At 36.8% G+C, this 25864-nt stretch overlaps 2 protein-coding genes across 3 annotated transcripts in view; one reads left to right on the forward strand and one right to left on the reverse strand.

Annotated features, from left to right (window-relative positions):
- PKD1L3 (polycystin 1 like 3, transient receptor potential channel interacting) overlaps positions 1-2534 on the forward strand; it is a 65763-nt gene extending 63229 nt beyond the window's left edge. Inside the window, 2 exon segments of the mRNA XM_072967657.1 lie at positions 1445-1576; positions 1982-2534. Of these exon segments, the coding sequence (XP_072823758.1) occupies positions 1445-1576; positions 1982-2098 (249 nt within the window). The 3' untranslated portion in view covers positions 2099-2534.
- A 138-nt stretch (positions 2535-2672) lies between these two features.
- IST1 (IST1 factor associated with ESCRT-III) overlaps positions 2673-25864 on the reverse strand; it is a 33676-nt gene continuing 10484 nt past the window's right edge. For both annotated transcript variants that reach the window (XM_072967664.1, XM_006199713.4), the window contains 9 exons: positions 16112-16211; positions 15530-15710; positions 14656-14743; positions 9298-9381; positions 8639-8749; positions 7215-7415; positions 6436-6528; positions 5282-5330; positions 2673-4022 (listed from right to left, as the gene is read on the reverse strand). In XM_072967664.1, the coding sequence (XP_072823765.1) occupies positions 3823-4022; positions 5282-5330; positions 6436-6528; positions 7215-7415; positions 8639-8749; positions 9298-9381; positions 14656-14743; positions 15530-15710; positions 16112-16199 (1095 nt within the window). In that variant the 5' untranslated portion in view covers positions 16200-16211 and the 3' untranslated portion in view covers positions 2673-3822. The remainder of the gene's footprint in view (positions 4023-5281; positions 5331-6435; positions 6529-7214; positions 7416-8638; positions 8750-9297; positions 9382-14655; positions 14744-15529; positions 15711-16111; positions 16212-25864) is intronic.

Consider the following 25864-nt stretch of genomic DNA (forward strand, 5'->3'; position numbering starts at 1 on the left):
AATGGCCCTTTAAAGAGTGCAATGGAAGCAACTTAAAAATTAGAGGTACAATCCCAGGAAGAACTGCAATACTTCTGTTTATAGTTAAAAAACATTAATTTCAGAGAGGCTATTTTCCCCAAGGAACTACCTTCACAAATCCCTTTCTATTCAACCTAAAAAATAAAGTGGGAAACCCAAATGAGGTTTTGGGTCCCAAATATTAGCATATATAGATTTGATTAGGAAAGAAAAAACTGCAATTCAAATTAGTGAAACCGGCAAGATTTTTCATCAAAGCCTATCATTCTAATAATCTAGAATTCAAAGGTTATTAATTAAAATGAGTAAGTTAACATTGTTTCTAATGTGGAAAGTTACCATCTTCCTAAGATCTAAGATATAACTGCTATTTTGGGTGGAATATTTTGTTGTGGTTCTGAGAACCCCAATCACTGGAGAATGAAGCTCTCACCCCTGGAACACTTCACACACTAAAGGAAGTTAAGGAAGTAACAATCAGAATAATAAACTTTTGTTAGCACCTAAACTTTTTGTTGCTGTTGTTCTAGTCACAATCATACAGTGTGAAAGTAAAAATGGATTTTACTTACCAGGAAAAGTCTTACAAACTCAGAGATTGCCCAAACTATCTGGCTGACTTGGAGTTGTTATGATTACACTCTTTTAATAAGTAGATATAGGGTGGTACTAGGAAATGTTCTGTCATATAGATTTCCATCACAGTGGTATTTATTATAAGTATTCACCCTCTAAGCTGTTGGTTGTTTTAAAATCGTGCCCAATGGCAACAATGAATGAGCCAATACGAAAGGAAAATAATCATCACTGGTTAAAAAGAATACCTGAACTAAAAGAAAACTGTTACAGAAACCATTCTGGTAAGTCCTAAATTTGAAAACGATTTCTTTGTGCTGAAAAGTAACTAATGGCAAAATTTAGTAATTACACTTTTAAAGATAACAGTGAGGGGGAAAAAAAAAACCTTAAAAGCCAGTTTTCTATGGCTAACCTGTTCAGTTTTAATGGAATGCGCCTATTGTCAGAGTAGAATGGCAGAGACAGTTTTCATTACCACTTCTGGTATCTGTGTAGTCTGATATACTTTTGCTACTCATTGAAACATCCATGTTTAAATATATTTTCCAAAATTGCCAAAACTCACATGGGCTGAGTCACTTATAATTCCATTGCAACTCACCTGTTTGCTTCTTGAAAAGCCCTGAAAGTACAACTATTTACACCCATTGAGTCAGTCATTCTTGTTCTTCTGTCCACTTAAAAGTATTTTCCTTTTTAATATTTTTGCCTTTCTCCCAAGTTTCTGCCAGACACAAATGTCTTCTTATGTGAATATATCCCAAACAGTAGCACAAAACTTGCATTTTTCAAGTGGAAATTAAACTGTCAGTGTTTAAACTGAAGTGTTCTATTGTCTTTCCAGGTTATTGCTTTAAACCCAGTCCTGGGCTCCTTTCTGATCCTCACCAGTGTCGTCTCGATGGTACTTGTAATCATTAACCTTTTTGTATCTGCCATTCTTATGTCCTTTGGTAAAGAAAGAAAGTCCCTTAAGGTACGTAACTCTATGGTTCAGTAATTGAAATGTAAACCATATCATGATTTTGTATCACTAGAAAAGCTCAAATTTAGCTGCCAAAAGATTACAGACTGACATAACACACAGTATCAGCATGTTCCCTTTATTAGTCTCCATAGCTCTGCCAGCCATTTTCCTAGGAAACCCAGTTTACCAATATTGCATTATGGTCTCTATCTACTGTCCTATAAATAGCTGGCCCTCAACTATTAAGTAGCAGAAACACTCCAATGACTGATGGTAAACCATTAAAGGGAACAGTATCTTTACTATATACTTTATATCTGGTTTTAAAAAAATATCTTTGGCACTTTTTTCCTCCAACATTAGCAACAATTTCAATTTGCTTGCTTTTCTCCTTTTGTCTTCAAATAGACTCAGAAAGAAGCTGCACTGACAGACATGTTGCTACAGAAGCTCTCAAGTCTGTTAGGAATCCAGAGGCCCCAGAACACATGTAAGCAAATAGCTGTAACAGCAATCGGTATTGACAAATGAAGTTTTAAAAGATGGACTATCTTAATCCTCCTACCTTGGCTTATTACTTCTTAGCATATTAATACTGATCTTTGCATAGTGTAAACTATAAATGTTTATAATATACTTTTTAAATTTTGTAAGTCAGTGAAGAATCAAAATCCCCTTGGCTGCAAGTTCTTATGCTTACGGAACTGTCAGGAGGGTCAACACTGCAAGAATGATACAGGATAAACCAGCTCTGCTGCCAAGGAGCAAGTACTCATCACTCATGTTCCAGGACGACGGTGGGAAATATGAATGAGTCAGAAGTAAGCTCACTGTAACTGTAATTAAAGATAAAAGCATGAGATTTGGCTAACTGGGGGGGGCCCTATCACAGAGAAGTAACCAAGCCAACTCACAGATACTATCTGGGCTTAAAATAGAGACTGAAATGGGCTCCTTATTGCTACAGGCATCCATCCATATTACTCAGGGAGCCAAAGGTAATGTCTAGCTTGTGCCCCATATGGGTCACTTGCTTAAAATACTCTCCATTAACATCCACATTTGCCCCTCATCATTTAGCCAAAACAATGGAGAAAGCAGGGCATAGAATTTTTAACTTTATTATCAGCTTCTGAGCTATGAGATACAAATCAATCAAAAATATTAAAGTTCCTTGAAACAAGTATGTAGAGATACACCACACAGAAGTCAAAGTCGTATCTTCTGATCCTAAAGCCACCCCAGTGGGGAAAGATGGCCTTAGCTAGAGGGGCAAAACAGTTTAACAAGAGTCTCATCCATCGAAGAAAGCAGCAAACAACCACAGCCATAAGGGCACCAAAAATTTATCTGAGATCAGTTTTTAAAGGTTCTCTTAATCAAAGTTTTCAAGTGAAAACAGGAACCCCTCTTCACCCATAGGCTTTCCAGCTCACTACTCAAGAAGCTTGAATATTTCTATTAAGGCTACTGGAAGTCCACCTTACCCTTGAATGGTAACGTCTGCCCAGTATGTGGCCTGTCCTTCCTTGGCCGGTAGTGCGATCCAACAGAACCATGCTATGGGGAAAAACAGGAATTTATGCAGTGCTGCCCTCGATTAAAAGGCAAACAGCACTCAAAGCCAAAAGGCCACAGAGGGCTCCCTGAGAATCCAGCAGAACTAAGAGAGGCCTTCAACTTTCCAAATAACCTTTCCAACTGGATCCGGGTGGGACAGTGCCCTGCAGCAAGAAGTAGTGTATATGTCAATGAGAGGACCCAGCTTCCAAGAACAGTTACAATGGCTTCATGAACCATTTTCTCTCTCTCTCCCATTCATATTAGAGTGAGAAAATACATGCCTTGGCCTTGAATCTCACCACAAGTCCCTTTGTACAGAGGGGTGTGTTTCTAAGTCTAGAACCTCAGAACAGGGCTGAGACACTTCATGGAGTACTCTCCCTACAATACTTTTCACCTTCTCACTCCCCTGTGGAGAGAGCGTGGGACAGGCAAGGAGAGAAGCTGGATCACATGGACAGGAAACGGATAAGCATGGCTGCCAAGAGCCAGCTGCTGCAACTTCACAGAGTCCTCCAGTTGTTAGTCCTTCAGGAGCAGCAGAGTTTGGTAGAGCAGGAAGAGAGCCCAGAGGAAGAGTGTACTCAGTGATGGTTAACAGAAGAAACAGAATTTCATGGAGATTCTTGGTTACAAGAAGAAACTGCTCAGTCTCGAGTCCCAGAACCTGGACGCTGTCTGGTTTACCAGGCCTATGTTTTCTTTTTCAGCTCTTCAAATCTCCGGGAAAGATCATCAAAGTCAATGTCCTCAGATGCTGAGGTGTTGGCACCAGCAGATGCAGTTGGTAGTGTGTCTGGCACAGAGGGCAACTCTGGGAGTACAAAGTTGTCATAGGTATCCATGGGTCTGGAAGGGGGCTTTGCAGAAGCTTCTGGCTTGGGTCCCGGACCTAATGAAATTAGAGCAAGGAGCACAGTGTTACAAACACCAGAGAATTGGCTCAGATCCTCAAAGACCACAGTCTCCTGTGGCAGAAATAATAAAAGAATCAAAGTACTAGAGGAAACACTGGTTTTTTAAAAAATGATTATTGTTTAATTCTGAAGGTTAGTAAAAACTTCCAGCTTCATTTTCTAATTATAGTTGAATTCTATGTTTTACTTTCCTACAGTGAGAAAAAAGTTTATGGAAAAGTCAAAGTGTGGTGCATAGGGCTAGATACACAGCACTCATTTGAACAGACTGTCCCCTTTCACAATGGTCTGCTCCCATAGTAACAAAGTTCAAGAAGTGGTACTAGAATTTTGTTGAGATGAGCTACTCTTTAAAGCTCAGGAGGAAAAATTTTATAAAGAATGTTAACATCCATATTGTTTGATTCAATAGAATCTGATCTGTATTTCTAGTCTTCCACTTTATAAGTTAAAATCATCACCCTGTCTACCTACTGCATTTCCATTTACATCTAAGTTCTTGAACAGGCAAACTAAACAGTAGTTTTAGAAAGTAACTACAGTGCTTGCCTTTAGGGTGGAACAGACTAGAAAGGAACACAAAGTAGCTTTCTAGGGTGATAGAAATGTTCTATAGCTTTAGATTTACAATCAAGAGGTAGTGGTTACATAATGTGTGTACACATATACATACACACATCAAAACTCATCAAAATATACAATGGTGTATTTTTGTATGTAAATTATACCTCAATAAAACAACTGTCTCCAATGTTAAGAAGTATCCCCCTCTCTGGGTTTCTGGAGAGCTGGTAGTGTTTTATTTTTTGAGTGAATGGCTACATCAGCATGCTTGCTTTGTGGAAAGTCACTCAGCTATTCACTTACGATTTGTGCCTAATTTCCCTGCTTTACTGCCCAAATTAAAAAAAAAAAATTAGTATTTCCAGGCACAATGGAAGCTGAAGCAGCAGGAACATAAAGAGCTTAGGGGTGATTAAAAACCACACGGTGAAAAAGAATAATGATACCACCAATAGAAACAGAGAACTCGGGAGACTTTTTTTGGAGCCAGGAAAGATCTTTTCTTTCTGGAAGAGGGAAATCCTGAGTTGTTTCCACCATACTGCATTGGGGGAGAGGACAGGGCATGTGAGTAGAATGCCACAAACATAAAACAGCCTGAGGGAGAAAAAGTCATGAGAAAACAGCAAAGGGTTCAGAAATGAGCACTGAGGGTTTGACTCACACTCACCAACAATCTGTGCAGAAGAGACATTCTTATCAGCATTAATGTCATCAACCTGAAACACAAAGATCATTACCAGAAGAGAAAGCAATGGCATCACTGGTGAAGTAATGGTATGAGCCCATGTATTTTGCAAAAGCTAAGCTGTTCAGCAAAAGCAACAGAACCTGCTCCAAAGAAACTGCCCTTCTGCCCTCTAGACTCCTTTCCTGTTCTTCCAACCACATAGATATCATGCTTAACTCTTAACTGCCGAGAAGAGAAAAAGAAAACTCTTATCACACCGTAACCTCTTTTTAATCTGATACCTTTCCCTTCCGAGCAGAGAGAAAGCACTAAACCAAGAAGCAAGTTCTCAAATATTAGTGAAGATCTTCTGCCTCATTCCTAGAAACAGTTGTGGGCAATGCTTTAATGCATGCAAAACCAAAACATTAAAAACTCAGGGCCAATGTAAAAACCAAAAAAAAAAAAAACAACACTAAGCAAGCCCAGGAACAGGGGGAATTGCCCTATACGAATAATTTCCACAGCAAACACCATACCAATTTGTTTTCTCAGTAATGCATCATATGGAAGCAGGTCTCAAAAGGCTGAGAAACAAGGCAGGCAGAAAAGTCATCTAATTCTGAACCAAAGCTATTACAACCACCTATAGATCAAGGCATCATTACTACATTAGCTATTATAGCAAGTTTTAACTACAAGACTAAAATATAAAATTAAGGCTATAGACTGAAATTTAAACTAGACACTTCTCTGTTTAAGACAAAAATCTGGCTGCTATTCCTTTACAGTGCTGAGAATTTATAAAATTGGTATTTTAATGATTATATTCTAGTACCAAGACTATACCAGCTCAGTATGATCTTCTGTCTAGTTAGTCTAAAAAAATGTCTGGTTAAGTCCAGAACTTTCTAGGATCTGCAGCTCCTTCCTGATTCCTGGCTTTAGTGCCCACAAAGCATTGCCACCAATGATGCTGCTGCCACCACCACTCCCCATTCCAGGGTAATGTTAAAGCAACACAAAAATCCAAAGCATAGAGCAATGGCGGTACTAGGAGTTAACAAAACTTTGCCTTCCCTTTGGCCATTATTTTGCTCTCTCTTCCTGGGATTCACTCTCCTGCTGCTTATAAAAGAGGCTCAGGCACTTACAGATTCATAGGATGGGGGAGTTGCTGGTATCTGAGGTGGATGAATACTGGGAAAGGCCTGGTAAGTTCCCACTGGCAATCCATTGAAATCCGACTGCAAGAGAACAAAGGCAACATCAGAGACACTGTCCCCATCTGCAATTTCTGAGGTTTGTAGAAGGGAAGGGAGAAGAGTGAGTGAGTGAGTGAGTGTGTGTGTGTGTGTACAACTATTTTCTCAATGTGAATACATTCATACTGATATAATGACATGATATAATGAATAAATTTATTCAAGGTATGTATTTAATATATGTATTCAACAGTGATCAGGAGGATTCCAGATTTTTAAAGATCTGTTGCCAAAGGCTATTCTTCAAATTACTAAACTGCTTCAATATCTACAAGGCAAGATTTTTATCAGACTTTCTTGCTATCAATGACTTTCAACTTCTTGTCTACAAAGCAGGTTATTCTACTTGTTAATAGGTGGTGGTTACTCATTTTTGGAAAAAGCTACTCAGTATGCCCTCAAGTCCCAAAGGTGTTCAGTAAGCCTACATGAAAAAATTTTTTCTAGCTCCATCTCTCTAGATTTTCCCACTTCATTACCTGTAAGGGAACCAAAAGACTTCTCCAAATCCCAGTTTTTTTTCCCACAATATGACCACTAAGCTAATACAAATGTTCTTACTGTTTAATATCTTTGACAACCTACAATTCCTGAGTATATCACAGAGCCAACCTGTCATGTTACATTTTCTAGAGTTTATATCCATACTTATTTATATGTATACTTACTGGTCCCTTCGGAAGCGGGTATGAGAAAGGAGTACTTGGAGACGGCATGGGCATGGGCATGGGCATTGGCAGTGTTCCATCAGGTACACCAATTGGTGCTGTGAACCCGCCGCCACCTCCTCTTCCAGGGCCCCCTTTCTTCACATCATCTGTGAATCCAACATCAATAAGATCTGTCTCTACTCCAGGTGGAGCTTCTGCCTAAGAACAAGAGGAAAGCCCATATCATTAGGCCCTGTCACAGGCTAGGTTCCCCAGGAAGCCGACTCTGAGATAAGATGAGTGTGAAGTTTACTGGAGAGGTCTCTTGGGATAAAGACCTGCAGGGAGGTGAAGAGAGCAAGGCTGGGCAAAGGAAGAAGATAAGGGATGGAGGGAGGTGCAGTGTGAGCTCAGTGGCAGAGCATATCCTGAGCATGCTCAGGGTCCTGGGTTCAATCCCCAGAACCTCCATTTAAAACTACATACATACATACATACATACATATATACATACATATATATACATACATATATATACATACATACATACATACATACATATATATATAATCCCAGAACCTCCATTTAAAACTACATACATACATACATACATATATATATACATAAAAAGGAATGAGAAGTTGGGAGGCCATATAGTTACAACAAAGGCCTCAGCTAATCCCCCCGAGATCTGGAGCTAGGATGGGCCTATACCATGCGTCCCCAACTGGGGCAAAAGGGCAGAGTCTTTAAACCTCTATAATGACCAGGTACTGAATACAATCTGCCCCTAGGAAAGACTTTGGGTAGGGAAGCTCTCTTCTGAGATACTGGAGGGACACTCAGCTGTGTGTGAGCCACCAGTCATCAATACTTCCAAGAGCCAAGGGAATAAATGCTGCTTTCCTGAACTGTGTGTGTATTGGGGTGGAGGAGGCTTGACTGAGCAGCACACCAAAACATCTACTGTACCCCAACAACCTTCACTGCTGAGTTACTATCTGTATATTTGCCCTTCTCACACTGTAAGCCTCTTCAGGACAGGACCTTGTTTACGTATTTCTGTATTCTCAGTTTTCTGTGCACTGTATGGCACATGGCAGGCACCTAATGAATGTTTCAAGATGTGGTCTGGGTCTTGGGGCATTTCTTGCCCCCCATGGGGGTATTCTCAATTCCTTGAACTTCATCGAAAAGTAGAAATGTCATTTTATATTTGTAACAAGGTTTGTACGTTTTCAAAGTGCTTTCAGTCATTCATCTCATCTGATCCTTAAATACGCTGTGAGAGATGCAAGCATATTTGTTACCCCAAAAGGCACTAATTGGACAAAGGTTTAAACTCTCACACACAAATATGAGTGCAAAGAATATGGTTATTTTTCAAAGACAGTGCTGTCTAAAGACTCATTTTCCTTTATACTCTTAAAGACTAAACTTACCATGACCACAGAGTCAGGCTCATAGGGCACATTGTAGTTCTTGGCAATTTCAATCAGGTATCTCTCCACAAGGATTTTGGGTGGGGCTTCCACACTCAGTTTGTGCATCAGCTGTAAGTAAAACACCCAGGGTTAAGCTGCATCTGTATCAACCTGCCTAAGCCTAAGGTCTCACTTTTAAACTTTGTTCCTGTCATTTTACAGGTGAATTGAGGCAAAAAAAAAAAGGTTCCAATCAGTTAAATTATTTTTTTCAGTCACAAAGCACACTACTAGACTTGTGTATCTCTCATATCTCTCGTTACATAAGCCCCAAATGTTGGTAAAAGACTGATACTGCTGCCTTCCACATCAAAATTCATCCACCCTTCTCCCCACCTCACTTCTACCTCCACAAATCACAAGTGGCACAAAGGACGGGATAAAATCAGGAATGACACAGGATGACAAAGAGCCTCACAATCAGAGGTGCAGGGCAGGGGTAAGGAGTTGACTGCACTGCCAGTCAGACTGTCTCTTCTGTCTGTCTCTCTCTCTGAAATGTGCAACCCAAGATTAACTCTACATTAAAGAAGTACCCACCAGTATCACTACAGGCAATAAAATAACCCCCATTCCACCCATTGCTTCACGTTTAACAAGTATGTCTCTGTCATTACCCTGTCATTCACAGTTCCAATCTGGTTGGTCCTACATAACTTGCCATATTCCTTGCTATACTTGGCACAGAGTTGATCAGCAACCTACAGAGAAAAAAGAACAGTAAATAAAGCCATACAGAGAGCTTCAAGCTTCCTCCTATCAACAGTAAACATGCTTCTATTATAGGATTTCCAAAAGACTGGGTCTATAAACCTTAAGGGGTACATATTCATTCAGTTATTTGTTTATCCATCTATCCCCTGAGCTGCAATGCAACTATGTGCCAAACTCTCTTATAAGCATTATATTAGACACCACATTCAATGAACAAAAACATACATTGTTCCCACTCTTACAGAATCTTATGGTCTCTGGGAAAAACAATCATTATTGAAATCATCACACAGATAAAGGTACAAATGCAGTTGTGAAAGGGGAAAGGAAAAGTACACCATACCATCAGCTTACAACAGTAGAATCAGATCTGATCAGAAAGGTCAGATAAGGCTTCCTGAAGAAAGTGATGGTTCACTGAGATGTAAAGGATGATTAGGAATTAACATGGAGGAAAAGAACACTCCAGGAAAAAAAACAGCGTGTGCAAAGGCCTCTGTTGGGAAAACGGATAACCCCCAAACCAAAAATATCAGTGAGCCTCTACCACAAAGCCTGAAGGAATAGTGTGGCAGGAAATGAAGAAAGGTAGGTGGGGCCAGATAATGCAGGGCCATGTAGGTTATTAGGAGTTTTGTTTCTATCACAGGAACAACAGAAAGCCACTCAAAGGGCTTTAAAGCAAGGGATAGTGACAGGATCAGATCAGTGTTTTGAACAGAATCCTCAGTTATTCCAATGGAATGACGAATAGACTAAAGGAAGTCAAAGCAGACACAGAAAGTACAGTCAAGGACTTACTACAACGGTGAGGGGAAGGTACAGCTCAGTGGTAGAATGCTTGCTTAGCATACACAAGGTCCTGGGTTCAATCCCCAGTACCTCCACTAAAAAACAAATAAATATAATACACCCCTCCCCTTACTGCCAAAAAAGAAGTTAGTACAACAGTACAGATGGAGGTGACAGTGCTACTGGACCAGATGGTCCCAATACTCGGAATTTCAGTGAGGGGGTGCTCAATGTTCAGTAGGGATACTTTAAGGGGTACCTTAGTTTCTTATTTGTCTTTTGATAATGGTTTTTGTTTTCCTTTATACTATGCAGAAATCTTTAATTTCTACTTACATTAATTTATCACTGTTTATGGCTTTTGGGTTTTGTAGCATATTATGTCTTTTCCACTGTGAGATTATTTTTGAAATCTGCGTAATTCTAGTTATTTTATGGTTTCATTTAAAAAATGTAAATCTTTGTTTTATCTGGAATTAATACTGATATAAGGGAGGAGCAGAGGAGAGGCTATAAACAAGAGGTTTTATAGTCTGAGGTTAAGTCTGTATAAGAAGCAGCTGCCTCTACTCTCCCATTCCTCCACCTACACGTCCTACCCTCTAAGAATACAGGAAGCTTAATCTCCGGGAAGGTTAAACTGAAGGAACTTTGGACTCCAAGCACAGCAAAGAGCAGAGATACTTACTGGCAACAGAAGAATTTAAGTGTAAGTCTTCTTCAAGAGAAGAATGATACCTTTAGCTTCCTTCTCCCCTGTGCTCTCAAAAATGCAGCCAGCTTATACCTTCCAGGTAGAAGACAGAATTCCTCTTTGAGGAAAAACCCCCTTGACCAACTCCAAGGAAAGAAAACTACTTCCTACCAGTCTGGAGTTCCCTCAATAAAGGGCTTAGTCAAAGCTGGAGGTATCATGCTTCCTGATTCCAAGCTATACTAAAAAGCTATTGTCATCAAAATAGGATGGTATCGGCACAAAAACAAACAGATCAATGGAACAGAACAGAGATCCCAGAAATGAACCTACACTTACACGGGCAATTAATCTACAACAAAGGAGGCAAGAACACACAATGGGGAGAAGACAACCTCTTCAATAAATGGTGTTGGGAAAACTGTACAGCTACATACAAAAGAATCAAACTGGACTACTCTCTTATACCATATACAAAAATAAATTCAAAATAGATTGACAACTTAAATACAAGATCTGAAACCACAAAACTTCTAGGAAAAAATACAGGAAGTACACCCTTTGACATCGGTCTTAGGTAATATTTTTTTGGATACGTCTCCTCAGGCAAGGGAAACGAAAGCAAAAATAAACAAATGGGGGTACATCAAACTTCTGCACAGCAAAGGAAACTATCAACAAAATGAAAAGGCCATCTACTGAATGGGAGAAGATATCTGCAAACAATGTATCTGGTAAGGGGTTAATATCCAAAATATACAAAGAATATATCCAACTCAACATTAAAAAAAAAATCCAACTAGAAAATGGGCAGAGGATCTGAAGAGACATTTTTTCAAAGAAGACATATAGATGGCCAATAGGCACATAAAAAGATGCTCGCTAATTATTAAGGAAATGCAAATCATAACCATATTAAGAAATCACCTTACACCTGTCAGAGTGGCTGTTATCAAAAAGACAACAAATAACAAGTGCTAGTGAGGATGCAGAGAAAAGGGAACCCTTGCGCACTGTTGGGAATGTAAACTCACACAGCCACTACGGAAAACAGTATGGAGATTCCTGAAAAGATTAACAATAGAACTAACATATGATCCAGCCATTCCGCTCCTGGGTATTTATCTGACAAAAACAAAAACACTATTTAGAAAAGATATATGCACCCCTATGTTCACTGCAGCACTGTTTACAATAGTCACGATATGGAAGCAACCCAAATGCCCATCAATAGATGAATGGATAAAGATGATGTGATATACATATACGTGTGTGCATATATATATATGAATATTCAGCCATAAAAATGAATGAACTCTTGCCATCTCCAACATGGCTAGACCTAGAGGTATTATGCTAAGTGAAATAAGTCAGAGAAAGACAAATACCGTATGATCTCACTTATATGTGGAATCTAAAAAAACAAAACAAATGAACAAACATAAAACAGAAACAGAGTTATAGATACAGAGAACAATCAGGTAGTTACCAGAGGGAGGTGGGGGGAGGAAAGAAATAAGTAAGGGAGATTAAGAGGTACAAAGTTCCAGTTGCAAAATAAATGAGTCATAGGTATGAAATGTACAGTTTGGGGAACACAGTCAATAACTAAATAATACTTTTGTATGATGACGTATCATAACTAGACTTACCATGATCATTTTGAAACGTATAGAAAAAAATCACTACATTGTGTAACAGGAACCAATACGGTATTGTAGGTCAATTATACTTCAAAAACAAGAAGACAAATATGCAACAAACTCATACAAAAAGAGATCAGATTTGTGGTTACCAGAGGCAGCAGGTGGGAGGGTAGGGGGAATTCAATGAAGGCAGTCGAAAGGTACTTTAAACTTTCTAAGATAAATAAGTACTAGGGATGTAATGTACAACATGATAAATATAATTAACATTGCTGTATGTTATATATGAAAACTGTTAAACAAGTTCATACTGTATAGCATAGGGAACTATATCAATATCTTGTAGTAACTTATGGTGAAAAAAATATGAAAACGAATATATGTATGTTCCTATATGACTGAAGTATTGTGCTATACACCAGAAATTGACACAACATTGTAAACTGACTACACTTCAATAAAAATATATTAAAAAAAAAAGAAAGAAAATTATTAAGAGAGTAAAGAGAGTATCATGACTGCTGGTTGACCTGTGAGCTGGACCTCATACCCCTCCTTTGTCCTTAAAATGTCCTAATTCCAGCAGGCGCTCATCCTCCAGATGGTAGCTAGAAAAGGAAACCAGAGTCAGCTGCCTGCTGATACCTTAGCACACCCACTGGCTTACTCTACAGAAAAGTTATGAAGTCCGTCCTTGGAGGTGCTGGAAGTGGCATCTCCCATGCCCACTGAAGGCTAAAGGCTTTGAGTTGCTCCAGCGGTGGCCAGTGGGGTGGCAGAGGGAGGCTTATTGTTGGTGGGACAGTGGGCAGTGCCCAGAAGAAGGCAGAACTGATTTTGTTCGCTGCTAAAAGGTTAGCAGTGAGCAATGCAAATGGGGAAAATGGCTGTTCACGAGGCAGGGTATAAAACAATTAGAGGATGCCATTAGCTAATTGGAGTATCAAGTAAATTTTAGAAGTCTAGCAAAATACAGGAGGTAAGAAATTAAAAGAGTAAAGAGTAAATTCTAAGAGTTCTCATCATAAAATTTTTTTCTATTCCTTTAATTCTATCTATATGAGATGCTGTTCACTAAACTTATTGTGGTAATCACTTCTGGACTATGTAAGTCAAATCATGATGCTCTACATCTTAAATTTACACAGTATTACATGTCAATTATATCTCAACAAAGCTGGAGAGAAAAAGAGGGAGAAAAAAATGAATTGGCATCTGGCAATAAACCCCACCCAAGCACACAAGAGGTTCTAATCTACTTTTTAGTACCTCACTCTTAAATATAAACAGCCAAGAGTCACCAAACCCTCGAGAAAAGCCTCTACTATAAAAACCGTCTAAATCAAAAAAAGAGAAAGAAGTAAACAAACATTACAGAAACAAGAAAACTTAAAAAGGAACTATAATATTCTCAGTTTGAAGATATTATAGCCATGAAACAAAAATAATAGACTATTTAAAAAGATATGAAGAGAAATAAAAAGAATTCAAAAAATAAAAGCATAAAGACAAGGAAATCTCAAAAGACACGCTGAGAGACAATCCCCTAGTGAACAATTGGCAAAGATGTAGAAAACAGGAGAGAAAACAATTCAACTGAATTTGTACCTTACCAGTCAGTACCATACCCATGTTGAGATAAGCAATTTTTCAGTTAATGTCTCTAGTAGACCCTAAGCTACAGGAATAGGGCTGGTGTCATATTTTGCTCACCACTGTACTCTCAGTGCCCACCTAACTCACATCTGCTCAATAAATATTTGTGGAATGAAAGAATGAAACACAACCTCTGTTCCCTTAAAGTTATTTTAAGTTTACTGATTTATAGTTGTACAAGAATTTTCCTATCTTTACATATTTAAATAACATTAAACTAAAAATAAGTTAAGATAAAACTTGGGGTACATGTAACTTTGTCCCTTACCAAAAGTATTCTAGTTTGCAAAACACTTTTTATTCTATGATGAAACACTTGAAAAGAAGGAAGAAACAAATTTACAAAACCTGTCTCAAAGGCAGGATGAGAAGGGTACAAAATACCTGGTCAAATAAGCAGAACTGACATATGTTAACCGACCTTTCTAACAATATGAACAACTATGTACATCACTGAAACAGGTTATACTCACTATTTTCAACTCAGCCACTTCTGATTGGAGTCGAGGAGCAGCCCAAATCAGTGTAGACACAGATTCAGCCAGACCAGAATCTAACTCTCTAATTAAGGAAAAAAATTAATAAAATTTAACATTCTTTAAAACTAACCAACAAAACTACATCACTTATATCGTATACCTGTTAACCTCTAAAGCTATTTCACAAATCTCAATGGATTCTCACAGTAACTCTAGGCTTCTAGCCATTTTTGTCATCCTATTTTTGAGGGGAAATTCAAACTAAGCGACAAGCCCAAGGTCACAAAATGAGAAGGTGGTTGAGCCAAGACTCAGATTCGGGCTTCTTGATTTCAGATTCCCTATTTTCTTTTTAACAGCTGTCTACACTAAGATCAGGCCTTCAGGTGAATAGTAGGAAAAAACAGTAGGACTAGTAGGTGGGGTATGTGAAGTGGCAGTCTCTTATTGCTAGCCTCCTAAATGTAGGAAGAGACTAGTATTACTCTTTTCTCAAATTCCAGAGGTAATATGAGTGAGGTCTTCAAACCAAAGTATCTTACTTCAGTACAGTTATATAAGATGAAAAAGTTCTAGAGGTTTGCTGAACACAATGCCTATAAGTAAACAATACTGCATTGACAGCTTAAAAATTTTTAAAAGGTGGATCTCATGTGAAGTGTTCTTACCAAAAAGAAAAAAGAAAAAAAATGGGTAAAAGGATACTTTTGGAGGTGACAACAGTTTATTAACTTGAGTATGATGATGGTATACAGGTGTATGCCTATGTTGAAACTCATCAAATTGTCTACATTAAATACATATTGATATTTTCTATATAAATTATACCTCAATGAAGGTTAAAAAAAAAAAAGACAAAATATCTTACTTCATAGACTGGATGAGGCCAAACCGAGCCAGCAGCAGGTCACAGTACAGCTCCAGGATCTCCATGGCCTCCACAAGGTAGTCTTCTCGGATAATGTGCTCCACTCGGATCCGAGCTCGTTCATCTTTCCCAGCAGCCAGATAGTCAGCAATCTCTTTCCTTGCTTTCTGGGCCAGTTCCGCTAAAGTATAAACCCCACTCCAGTCACAAGGCAGTAGTACATTGGGCCCTGGCCTGCAGGCAGACATCCATCCCAACAGAGAGAAATAGGTGTTTCTACTATATCCTAGCTTACTCTCCCTTAACAAATTTAGTCCCATTTCATCTAGTCTAGACTTTACTACCTTGCCTACGTGAGAATACTATTTGTACAGTGAGAAGTTTCCACCTCCAGAGTCACTTATTCCATAGCAACAACAAAGTGATTCAGTCTAACTAGTTACAAAGGGCAGCAGAAATGTATCCAAAGCTTAAAGGATATGGGATCCATAAGACTTCAGAATGCTAGTCTGAAAGAGCCAATACCAGGACTCAGTGATGCATTTTGGGAAAGAAAATATAAGGCAATCAGGCATTACTCACTTTTTTTTTTCTCCAATAGTTTAAGACGGTTTATGACTAATCTCAAATTGACTCGTAAACGCTCGGCTTTAAACCCAGAGCCCAGCATGCTGTGCTCTTCCTGGAAAAAGATAAGAAATACAATGACTATTTTCAAGCTAAAATTAGTTCAGGAACTAACACCAGTTAGAGTGTGGATTATTTGACACTATAAACTAGAATGGTTCTCTAATACAGATAAATGACATGTTCTGATTTACATTTTTTAAAGATCATTTAACTGTTGTGTGGAGAACTGGGGGAGGATAATACTGGAAGCAAGAGGACCAAGGGCAAGGCTATTACAATAGTCCAAACAAAAGATGGAAGGAGCTCTGACTGGAACAGAGAACAGTGGTGGTGGCAGAAGTGATTGGATTTGAGATCTATTTTGAACCAGAGCTGAAAGAACTTGGTGATGGATGAAATGATTTATCTATATATTGGTGCAGGAGTAGGGTGATAGAAAGACAAAAAGGACGGCCTCCTACTTCTCCCAAAAATCTCATCAGAGGTAGTGACAGGAAAAGACTATCAAATTTAGAACCAAATTAAAAGATATTATCACCTTAATTCCTCACATCCTTCTATTAAGTCTCAGCCTTTGGAAAAAGCTACTGCCCAAGATCGCAGAAATATTAACATCTGCTCACATACAAAGAAATATACAAAGAGGTAAAAAAGTAAAAAAAAAAACAAAACTGCTCTATAGAATTTGAAAACAGAAGGCTATTTACCAAGACTTTCACTGAACAGCAGAGTTACAGTCAACAAAACCACTCCCTCCACCCACAAGACTTTAGAGTATATCATTGTGCATTGACCACTGTGCATTCTGTACCAAGACAGCACAATTTCTACTTCTCTCAATTAACTGTAGACTTGAACTTCAAAACATGTAATATCCAACCAAACGAGCATGTCTAACAAAGTAACTGAAGAACAGAAAACCAAAGGAGATACCCAATGTAAGGAAGAAGACTACAAATAATAATCTGTCTGCTTGTGCATAAACCACAAAATATCAGATGTATTTTCCTTTTGTGAGATTGCCTCTAGAGTCCTTTACACTACCCATTTACAATCGTAAGTATCTGAGATCCATTATCTTAAATTATGTTCAATCCATTTAACAAATATTTACTGATTATGACAGATAATGGCTAGATGCTAGATAAGAAGATAAAAAAGGCACAGTCCTTGCAATCAAAGGAACTTACATTCTATTGGGAAAAAAAAAAACAGCTAGAAAATTGGGCAACTACAATACTATTTGTATTGTACAAATCACTATTTGTAATTCTAGAGTGGTTATCAACCGGAAGTGATTTTTCCCATAGGGAACATCTAGCAATGACTGGAGACATTTTGGGTTGTTACTGGAAGGAATGCTACTGGCATCTGGTAGATAGAGGCCAGGGATGGTGCTAAACATCCTACCCCAAACGAAAAAAAACATCCAGCCCAGAATGTCAGTACTGCTAAGACTAAGAAGGCTATTCTAGAGAAAAGACATGCAACCTGCCTAGGGGTGTTACAGAATGCTTTCTAGGAGAAGGAAAAGCCTAATTAGCCAAGTTCTGAAAGAAAAGCAAGATATCAGTAAGGTAAAAAAGGTGTGATGATCCCAGGCAGAGGGAGTGGTGTGTGTAAAGTCCAGATACCAGAGAGAACAAGAAGCTTTGTGAGATACACAAGTTCAGTACAGTTGAACCATGGCATTCATTACAGTTTGCCACATTTCTAATAATTCTAAATTCAAAACTTCAATTCAACATTTATAAAATGTCAGGTTCTAGCGCTGGCAAGATCCAGTCATTCTCCTTGTTCTCAAGGCATTCATAACCAGAAAGAGATGGGAAATAGAAAGAGAAAAACTTTAACCTACCAGGGACTTGCCCAAGATCAGCTAGCAACTAAGTGGTAGAGCTAAGAATAAAACCTAAGTACATCTGAATTCAAAATCCAAGTAAATCATACACTACTATACCATTTTCAGTACTAAAAATTGTAGTACAGTATTTATTTTTAACCCCTTTCAACAAATATTCATTGAATGCCTACTATACTGTGGCAAACAGTAGAGATATATTGGGAAGGAAAAAAAGACACGGTTATTGCATGCACAAAGTTTATAGTTTAATTAGAGAAATTTACCACATTAATAACTAAAATGACAATTGTACTAAAGGCCACAAAGAAATCTGGGTTTTATTATAATGGGATTTGACCTCTTCAGCAGCTTGCTTGGATACCGTCTCAAAGATAAAAGATAACAATATTGGAGGTCTGATAGTTATAAGTTATGACAGAAAAACGTCAAGATTTCTTTGTGGTTCTTAAGTAGTTACAAGCATCAATTTCATGATGATGCATCAATACTTGAAAACAAAAGGTTAGTCATGCCTGTATTTAAAATATTTTTAAGAGGCTTAAAAACATACATTTTGATGTAGCAATCCTACTCCTAAGAATTTAACCTAAGGAAATAATCAGAGCTTCATGCCCAAAATTTTATACCAAAGTATTTGTCAGTACATTTTAAGACCAAAAACTGGAATAACATACTGTATGGATAATAAACTACTATTGCCTATTAAACATTTATGATGTAATTTTAAGTAGACACTAAAATATTTTTTAAAAGGCATTTACTAACAGGAGAATATATTAATATGGTATTAGTTTATAAAACATGACTGTATATGAAGTATGACTCCACATTCTGAGTTTATAAAAAAAAGCACATATGCAAATACAAAGGCTGAACTTAAAAAAAGCTTTCCCTATATGTAAACTCTTAAAACCTAAGCAATTTGGACATCAAAGCTAATGCTAAAAACCAAATCTAACTCAGAAAGCAAATACTTTGGAAATTTCTATCAAAAGATAATGAAAAATATAAATAAATTCATTTGCCTCGTTAGAAAAGCAAACTATTAACTCATCAGTAAACATTAACATTAAGCTTAACTTACCAGGATAGGTATCTAAAGTGGCTAGACACTGAAAGACACAAAAGTGTTAGTGGAAGAGAAAGGTAACAAGGGGTGGCTTTAGCAACATAAAGAAACTCTGGACGGTGTAAAGACATCTTCATAGATTTGCCTAAGATGGGTCAACATCTGCAAATGCTAGCTTAGGATAATACTGAAACAGCTTGGAAAAGAAAGAAAGGATAAATTAGGAGTTCGGGATAAATAGATACATACTACTATATATGAAATAGGTAAACAACAAAGATTTATCATATAGCACAGGGAAATACATTCGATACCTTGCAATAACCCATAATGGGAATCTGAAAAAATATATATATATAACTGAACCACTTTGCCGTACACCTAAAACTAACACAATATTGTAAATCAACTATACTTAAATCAAAAAAAAAAAAAAAAAGGGAAAGAAAGAATGGAACCCAGTGGCAAGGATAGGGGCTCTGGAGAAGTGCTAAAATTTTTCTGAAAGAGGAGCTTTTTTGTTTTATGCTGCAAACAGAAATCCAAGTCTGTGAAGAAGGTTAAAAATAATGAAGTGGGGTCTATATTTCATTGTTAATATTGTGGCTGAGAATGTCTGGGTGAGTCTCTCTCCCCCAAAAGCCTACTGTAAAACTACTGCAGAAAGCAGAAAAAAACAAACCTAAATTATTAATCTTATGATTCAGTAGTAACATTTATTTGTTCAAATTTATAAAAATTTTAAAAACAGGGCCCTTTCAAGGGGTCTAACAATCAGGGTGCCAACTAGAAATACATGGTATCCACACCTGGGTAATGTGAGGAAAATTTAACAAAGAGACTACTTACAAAGGTGTGGGTAAGGTTTAGATAAACCAACAAAGGCCTATGTATCTTTCCAGAACCATTAACACCCTAGGCCTGAAGGGGAAAGATGAGGAAGATGGAGAGGGTAGCTATATGGAAAGGACCACCACGCAGGAATCACTGGTGGAGGTGTGCACACATGTAGCAACCTGGCAGGGAAGGAGCAGGGAATCAATACCTCACCATCCTTCTTCTTGCTGGTACCATCTACTCCCAACTAGAAGCCAGAAAGCAAAGAGATTCACAAAATGCACATGAATGAGCCTTCAGGGACATAGATCAGAGGGAGAAGGATGGTATGTGGCTCTGGAGGAGGAAATAGAAAATATCCACCACAAAGACTATATGTTTATACAAGACCAAACAAGCCAGGACCTAGATCTACCAAAGCAACTGCAAATTCACACTGTACTAAGACTTCAGGTAACCAGGCTAGAAAATTAAAGTTAAATGGACTGTCCAAGAAAAGAAAATTGTATTTATAGGTCCTTTCTATAAAAATATGGTACAGTGAACAAAATTTAAGTGCTTACAATATTAAACTCTAAAGTCCCTGCCAGCCCTAAGATTCTGCAAAATAACAAATACCCAACTGTACAGAATTATATGGTATAGGCAAAAAGGCATAAACAACTGAGATTAATCCTCAAGACATCTCCTAGAAATCCTATTTCTTAAAAGTAACAAAATTCAATAAAATTTTTTTTAAAAGATAAGAAATAAAAGTAACAAAATTTGCTACCCAATATTCATAGCAGCATTATTCCCTATAGCCAATAGGTGGAAACAACCTGTCCACTGATAACTGAATGGATAAACAAAATATACATACCTATATGTATATATACACATACAATGGAGTACTAATATTAGTATAGTCTAATACTCCATGTTGCAAATGTGAATTTTCTATCTTTTAACGTTAAATAATATTCTATTCATCTATCAGTATTCTAATAGTATTAGTCTATTAGTATCAATAATATATATGTCTTAATGGTAAATGTATGCATATACCTTAGGAGCCATCAATCCCATTCCTGGACATATACCTCCAAAGAAATCTCTGCAGAGGACAATGAAGGCACTGTATAAGGATTCTATGGCAGTAAGGAGGTGGAGGAATGCTAAGTGTCCATTACAAGAAGACAGATAAAATATAACAGAACCATGACAGAATACTTTGCAGCAGTCAGAATTAATGAACCAGTTATACTTAGAGCACCATGAATAGTCCTTAAAAAAGAGAAGCAAAAAAGGTTTACCAAAAAAAAAAAAAACCAGTTCTAGGTTCAGTGTTTCTCCCACTGAATGAGGCTATAAACCTTGAACAGAATGTATGGAGCACCTATTTAAGGATTCTGAAAAGTAAACAATAGAAGCTGGATGAAGACCAGAATTTGACATACCAATAAACTAGCAGTGAGTTTATGACTTTTTTTCCCTGTGATACTCCCTGGCCTAGATACAAGGCAGCCTGAAACCCAGAAGTGAGCACTGGTACAGAAAGGAAAAGCATCAAGAGATGCTCTCTAGCTCTGCCTTAAGAAGTCAGAAAAGGGGTCCCTGGTGTGGACACATAGTGGGTGAAATATACCAAAGCAGGAAAATCAACTCACATGGGAAAAGACAATCTACACACATCAATGCTCAGATTATACAGACATGAGAATTAACTGATAAAGATTTTAAAGCAGCTACTATAAAAATGCTGCAAGTAAGGGCAAATACTCTTGAAATGAATGGAGATAAAGCCTCAGTAAAGAAACAAAAGACATAAAGAGGAAGCAAACTTTAGAACTGAAAAATTCAATAATCAAAGTAAGGAACTCACTATATGGGCTCAATAGCAGAAAGGAAGTGACAGTGGAAAGAGCCAATGCGCTTGAAGACAGATTAATAGTAGGTATCCAATCTGAAAAAGAGATTAAAAAAAATTGAAAAAAAGTGATCAAAGCCTCAAACATCTGTAGGACACTACCAAAGGGTCTAATATTTGCATCATGAGAATCCCAGAAGGATGGCAACTTCTGGAAAAAATATTGGCCAAAAACTCCAAAAGTTTAGCAAAAGACATAAACCTACAGACTGAAAAAGCTCAGAGAACTCCAAACAGAATAATCCCAAAGCATATGCCCAGACTCATTACAATCAAATTGCTGAAAACTAAAGACAAACTTTAAAAACACTGAAATTGACCAGAGAAAAACACATTATCTACATATCACCTATTCAAATAATAGATTTCACATCAGAAACCTTGGAGGCCAACCCAGAATTCCATATCCAGCAAAAACATTCTTTAGAAATAAAGGTGAAATAAGTCATTTTCAGATAAAGGAAAACTAATAAGTGAATCTGTCACCAACAGACCTGCTCTAAAGAAGTCTTTCAGGCAGAAGGAAGTGATACCAAAAGAAAACTTGGAACATTAAAATAAAAGAAATGGCAAATATTTGTATCTTAAATTACAGAAATGACAAATATCTCGGTAAATATAATAAATGGTTCTTCTCTTGAGTCTCCTAAAATGTATTTGACAATTAAAAGTAAAACTAATAACATTGTTTGATGGGGTTCTTTCGATGTATGTAACACATAAGATAACCAAAACATAATGGGACAAAGTGGGGCAGGGTAAAGGGACCTATATGATGATTCTATACTCCACAAGAAGTGATGAAATACTGACTCTAAGTACATTGTAAAAACTTCAGTAGGTCTACTGTAGTCCCTAGAGAGACCAGTAGAACATATTACACAAAAAATATATACTAAAAAACTCAACAGATTTTAAATTAGAATACTTAAGTGTTCAAATAATCCAATAGAAGGCAGGAAAGCAGAAACAGAAATGAAAAACAGAAGAAACAAACAGAAAACAAATAATAAAATGGTAGGCCTAAATTCAAATATACTAATAATTATATAAATAATTAAACAGAAATTACTTAAACACAACAATTAAAAGATTGTCAGAATGGTTCAAAATATGATCCAACTATATACTGTCAATAAGAAAGGCACTTCAGTACAATAATGCAGGTTAAATTAATGATGAAAAAAAAGTGTATCACGCAAACACTAATCAAAAGAAAGTTGAAGTTTGAACCCTTTGACTTCTCTTCACCCATTTAATTCTAAGCTTCCAGTTATAAAATTAAGTCATGGGGATGGAATACATACCATAGTGACTATGGTTATTACCGTATTGCATATCTGAAAGTTACTAAGAGAATAAATCTTCAAAGTTCTCATCAAAAGAAAAAAATTTTAACTATGTATGCTGACAGGTGTTAACTAGACTTATTGTGGTGATCATTTCCAAATACATACATATATTAGATCATTATTGTTGTACACCTGAAACTAATACCAAACTGATGTTATATATCAATTACATCTCAATGTAAAAAAAATAGTTGGAAGAGCAATAGGAAAATGAAGGCTACAAGGGGACATTACATAATCATAAAACAGTGAATTCACCAAGAAAATAAAACAATCGTAATAGTGAATGTACCTACCAACAGAGTTTCAAAATACGAGTAGCAAGAACTGAAAGGACAGGATAAAGAAACAAATTCCTAATTGTAGTTGGAGACTGCAACACACCTCCCTCAGTAATTCATCAAACTGACAGAATATTAGCAAGGATATAGAAGACACTAACAATAACCAACTGTATCTCACTGACATAGAACATTCCACCCAACATAGCAATGTACACAGAATATTCATGAATGTAGACCATATCCTGGGTTACAAAACCAACCTTAACAAATTAAATAGAACTTAAGTCACACAAAGTATGTTCTTTAACTGCAATGAATTAAACTACAAATCATTAACAAGAAAGATAACAGGAAACCTCCAAACACTTGGAAATTAAACACCATACTTTTAAATAATCCATGTCAAAGAGGAAGTTCCAAGTGGAAATTTGTTTAAAGGTTTGAACTGGAAGAAAATTAAAATTAAAATATAACATCAAAGTATGTAAGATGTAGCTAAAGCAGTGCTTAGGGGGAAATGTACACTAAGTGCTTACATTAGAAAAAAAGAGAGGTCTCAAATTAGTAATCTAGTAATCTAAGATTCCACCATAAGGAACTGTAAAAAAAGCAAAATTAACCCAAAGCAAGCAGAAGGAAACAATAAAAACAAGGCAAAACTAATAAAACTGAAATGAGGGAAAAATCAATGAAACTAAATGCTGGTTCTTTGAAAAGAGGAAAAGAAGGTAAAAAGGGGGGTGTAGTGGAGAGGGAGGGGAAGAGAGAGACAGAGAATGAGAATGAGAGAGAGAGCGAGCGAGAAAGAGATAAAGAGAGCACACGCGCGTGCAAATTACCAATATCAGGACTCAAAGAGGGGAATACAAATACAGATCCTACAGATATTAAAAGGGAACATTACTACTAACTTATACCTACAAATTCAACAATGACATAAAATGGACAAATCTCTTAGAAACTCAATTTACCAAAACTGACACAAAGAAATAGAAAATCTAATTGTCCCTTATACATTACAAAAACTGAATCTAACATTAAGAACCATTCCAAAAGAAAGTCCAGGCTCAGGTAGCTTCTCTTTTAAACATTTAAAGAAATTCCATCAAACATTTAAGGAAAGTTAGCATTAATATTTACATGAATTCTCACATTTCAAAACACAAGTATGAGGATTAAACGAAAATTTGTAGAGCATAGATATATATGTGTAACTGAGTCACTTTGCTGTCCACCTGAAACTAACAACATTGTAAATTAACTATACTTCAATTTTTTAAGAGTCAAAAAAAAAAAATAAACCTGTTGAACTTTGTTTAATCCAAAAAAAATTAAATAGCTAAAAATAGCAAAAAAGATCTTTAAGCCCTAAGAAACCAGCGTTAAGTCTTCTAGCTCCAAAAAGTAACAAGCAGGCAAGGGAGGACACAAAGTTAACAATAGCCTAGAATGACATTTTATATATATATAAATATATGTATATTTATATTAATATTATATATATAGTTTTCCTACATATTTATAGGAAAACTTTTGTATTTGAAATGTTCATAGCAGCACTATTTACAATAACCAAGACGTGGAAACAACCTAAATGTCCATCAACAGATGACTGGATAAAGAAGTTGTGGTATACTTTTACTCTACCATAAAAAAGAATAAAATAATGCCATTTGCAGCAACATGGATGGACCTAGGGATAATCATTCTAAGTGAGGTAAGCCAGAAAGAGAAAGAAAAATATCATATAATATCGCTCATGTGGAATCAAAAAAGAGACACTATGAAGTCATCTACAAAAACAGAAACAGACTGGCAGACTTAGTAACAATCTTAATGGTTACCATGGAAAGGGAGTAGGGAGGAATAAACGTGGGAGTTTGAGATTTACAAATGTTAGCCACTATATATATATAGATCTTTTAAAAATTTTATTCTGTATAGCATAGGAAACTATGTTCAACATCTTATAATAACTTTTAATGAAAAAAATATGAAAACGAATACATGTATGCATATGCATGACTGTGCTGTACACCAGAAACTGACACACTGTAACCGACTGTACTTCAATTAAAAAACTATCACTTACAGAATGCCAAGTTTACTGTATTTTCACACTATAAACTGTAATCTGATCTTCACTGACCAAACTAAGCAAGATTGAAAATTTAATAAAAGACCACGAAACCAGCAGCATCATGTGTAACTCACAAGAAAAGGATTGGCTACAGAATTCAGAGACCATCAAGATTTTCATCAAGGAGCTATAAATACTGAAATGTGTCGCCATTATTAAAGTATCTTTATCTTGTTTCTCAATAAATATAAAAAATTCACTGAGTATACCTTTTGCCAAGAGTTTATCTTAAAGCATGTTTTTTACAAAG

Source organism: Vicugna pacos, chromosome 9 (assembly GCF_048564905.1).
Source record: "Vicugna pacos chromosome 9, VicPac4, whole genome shotgun sequence".
NCBI lineage: Eukaryota > Metazoa > Chordata > Mammalia > Artiodactyla > Camelidae > Vicugna > Vicugna pacos.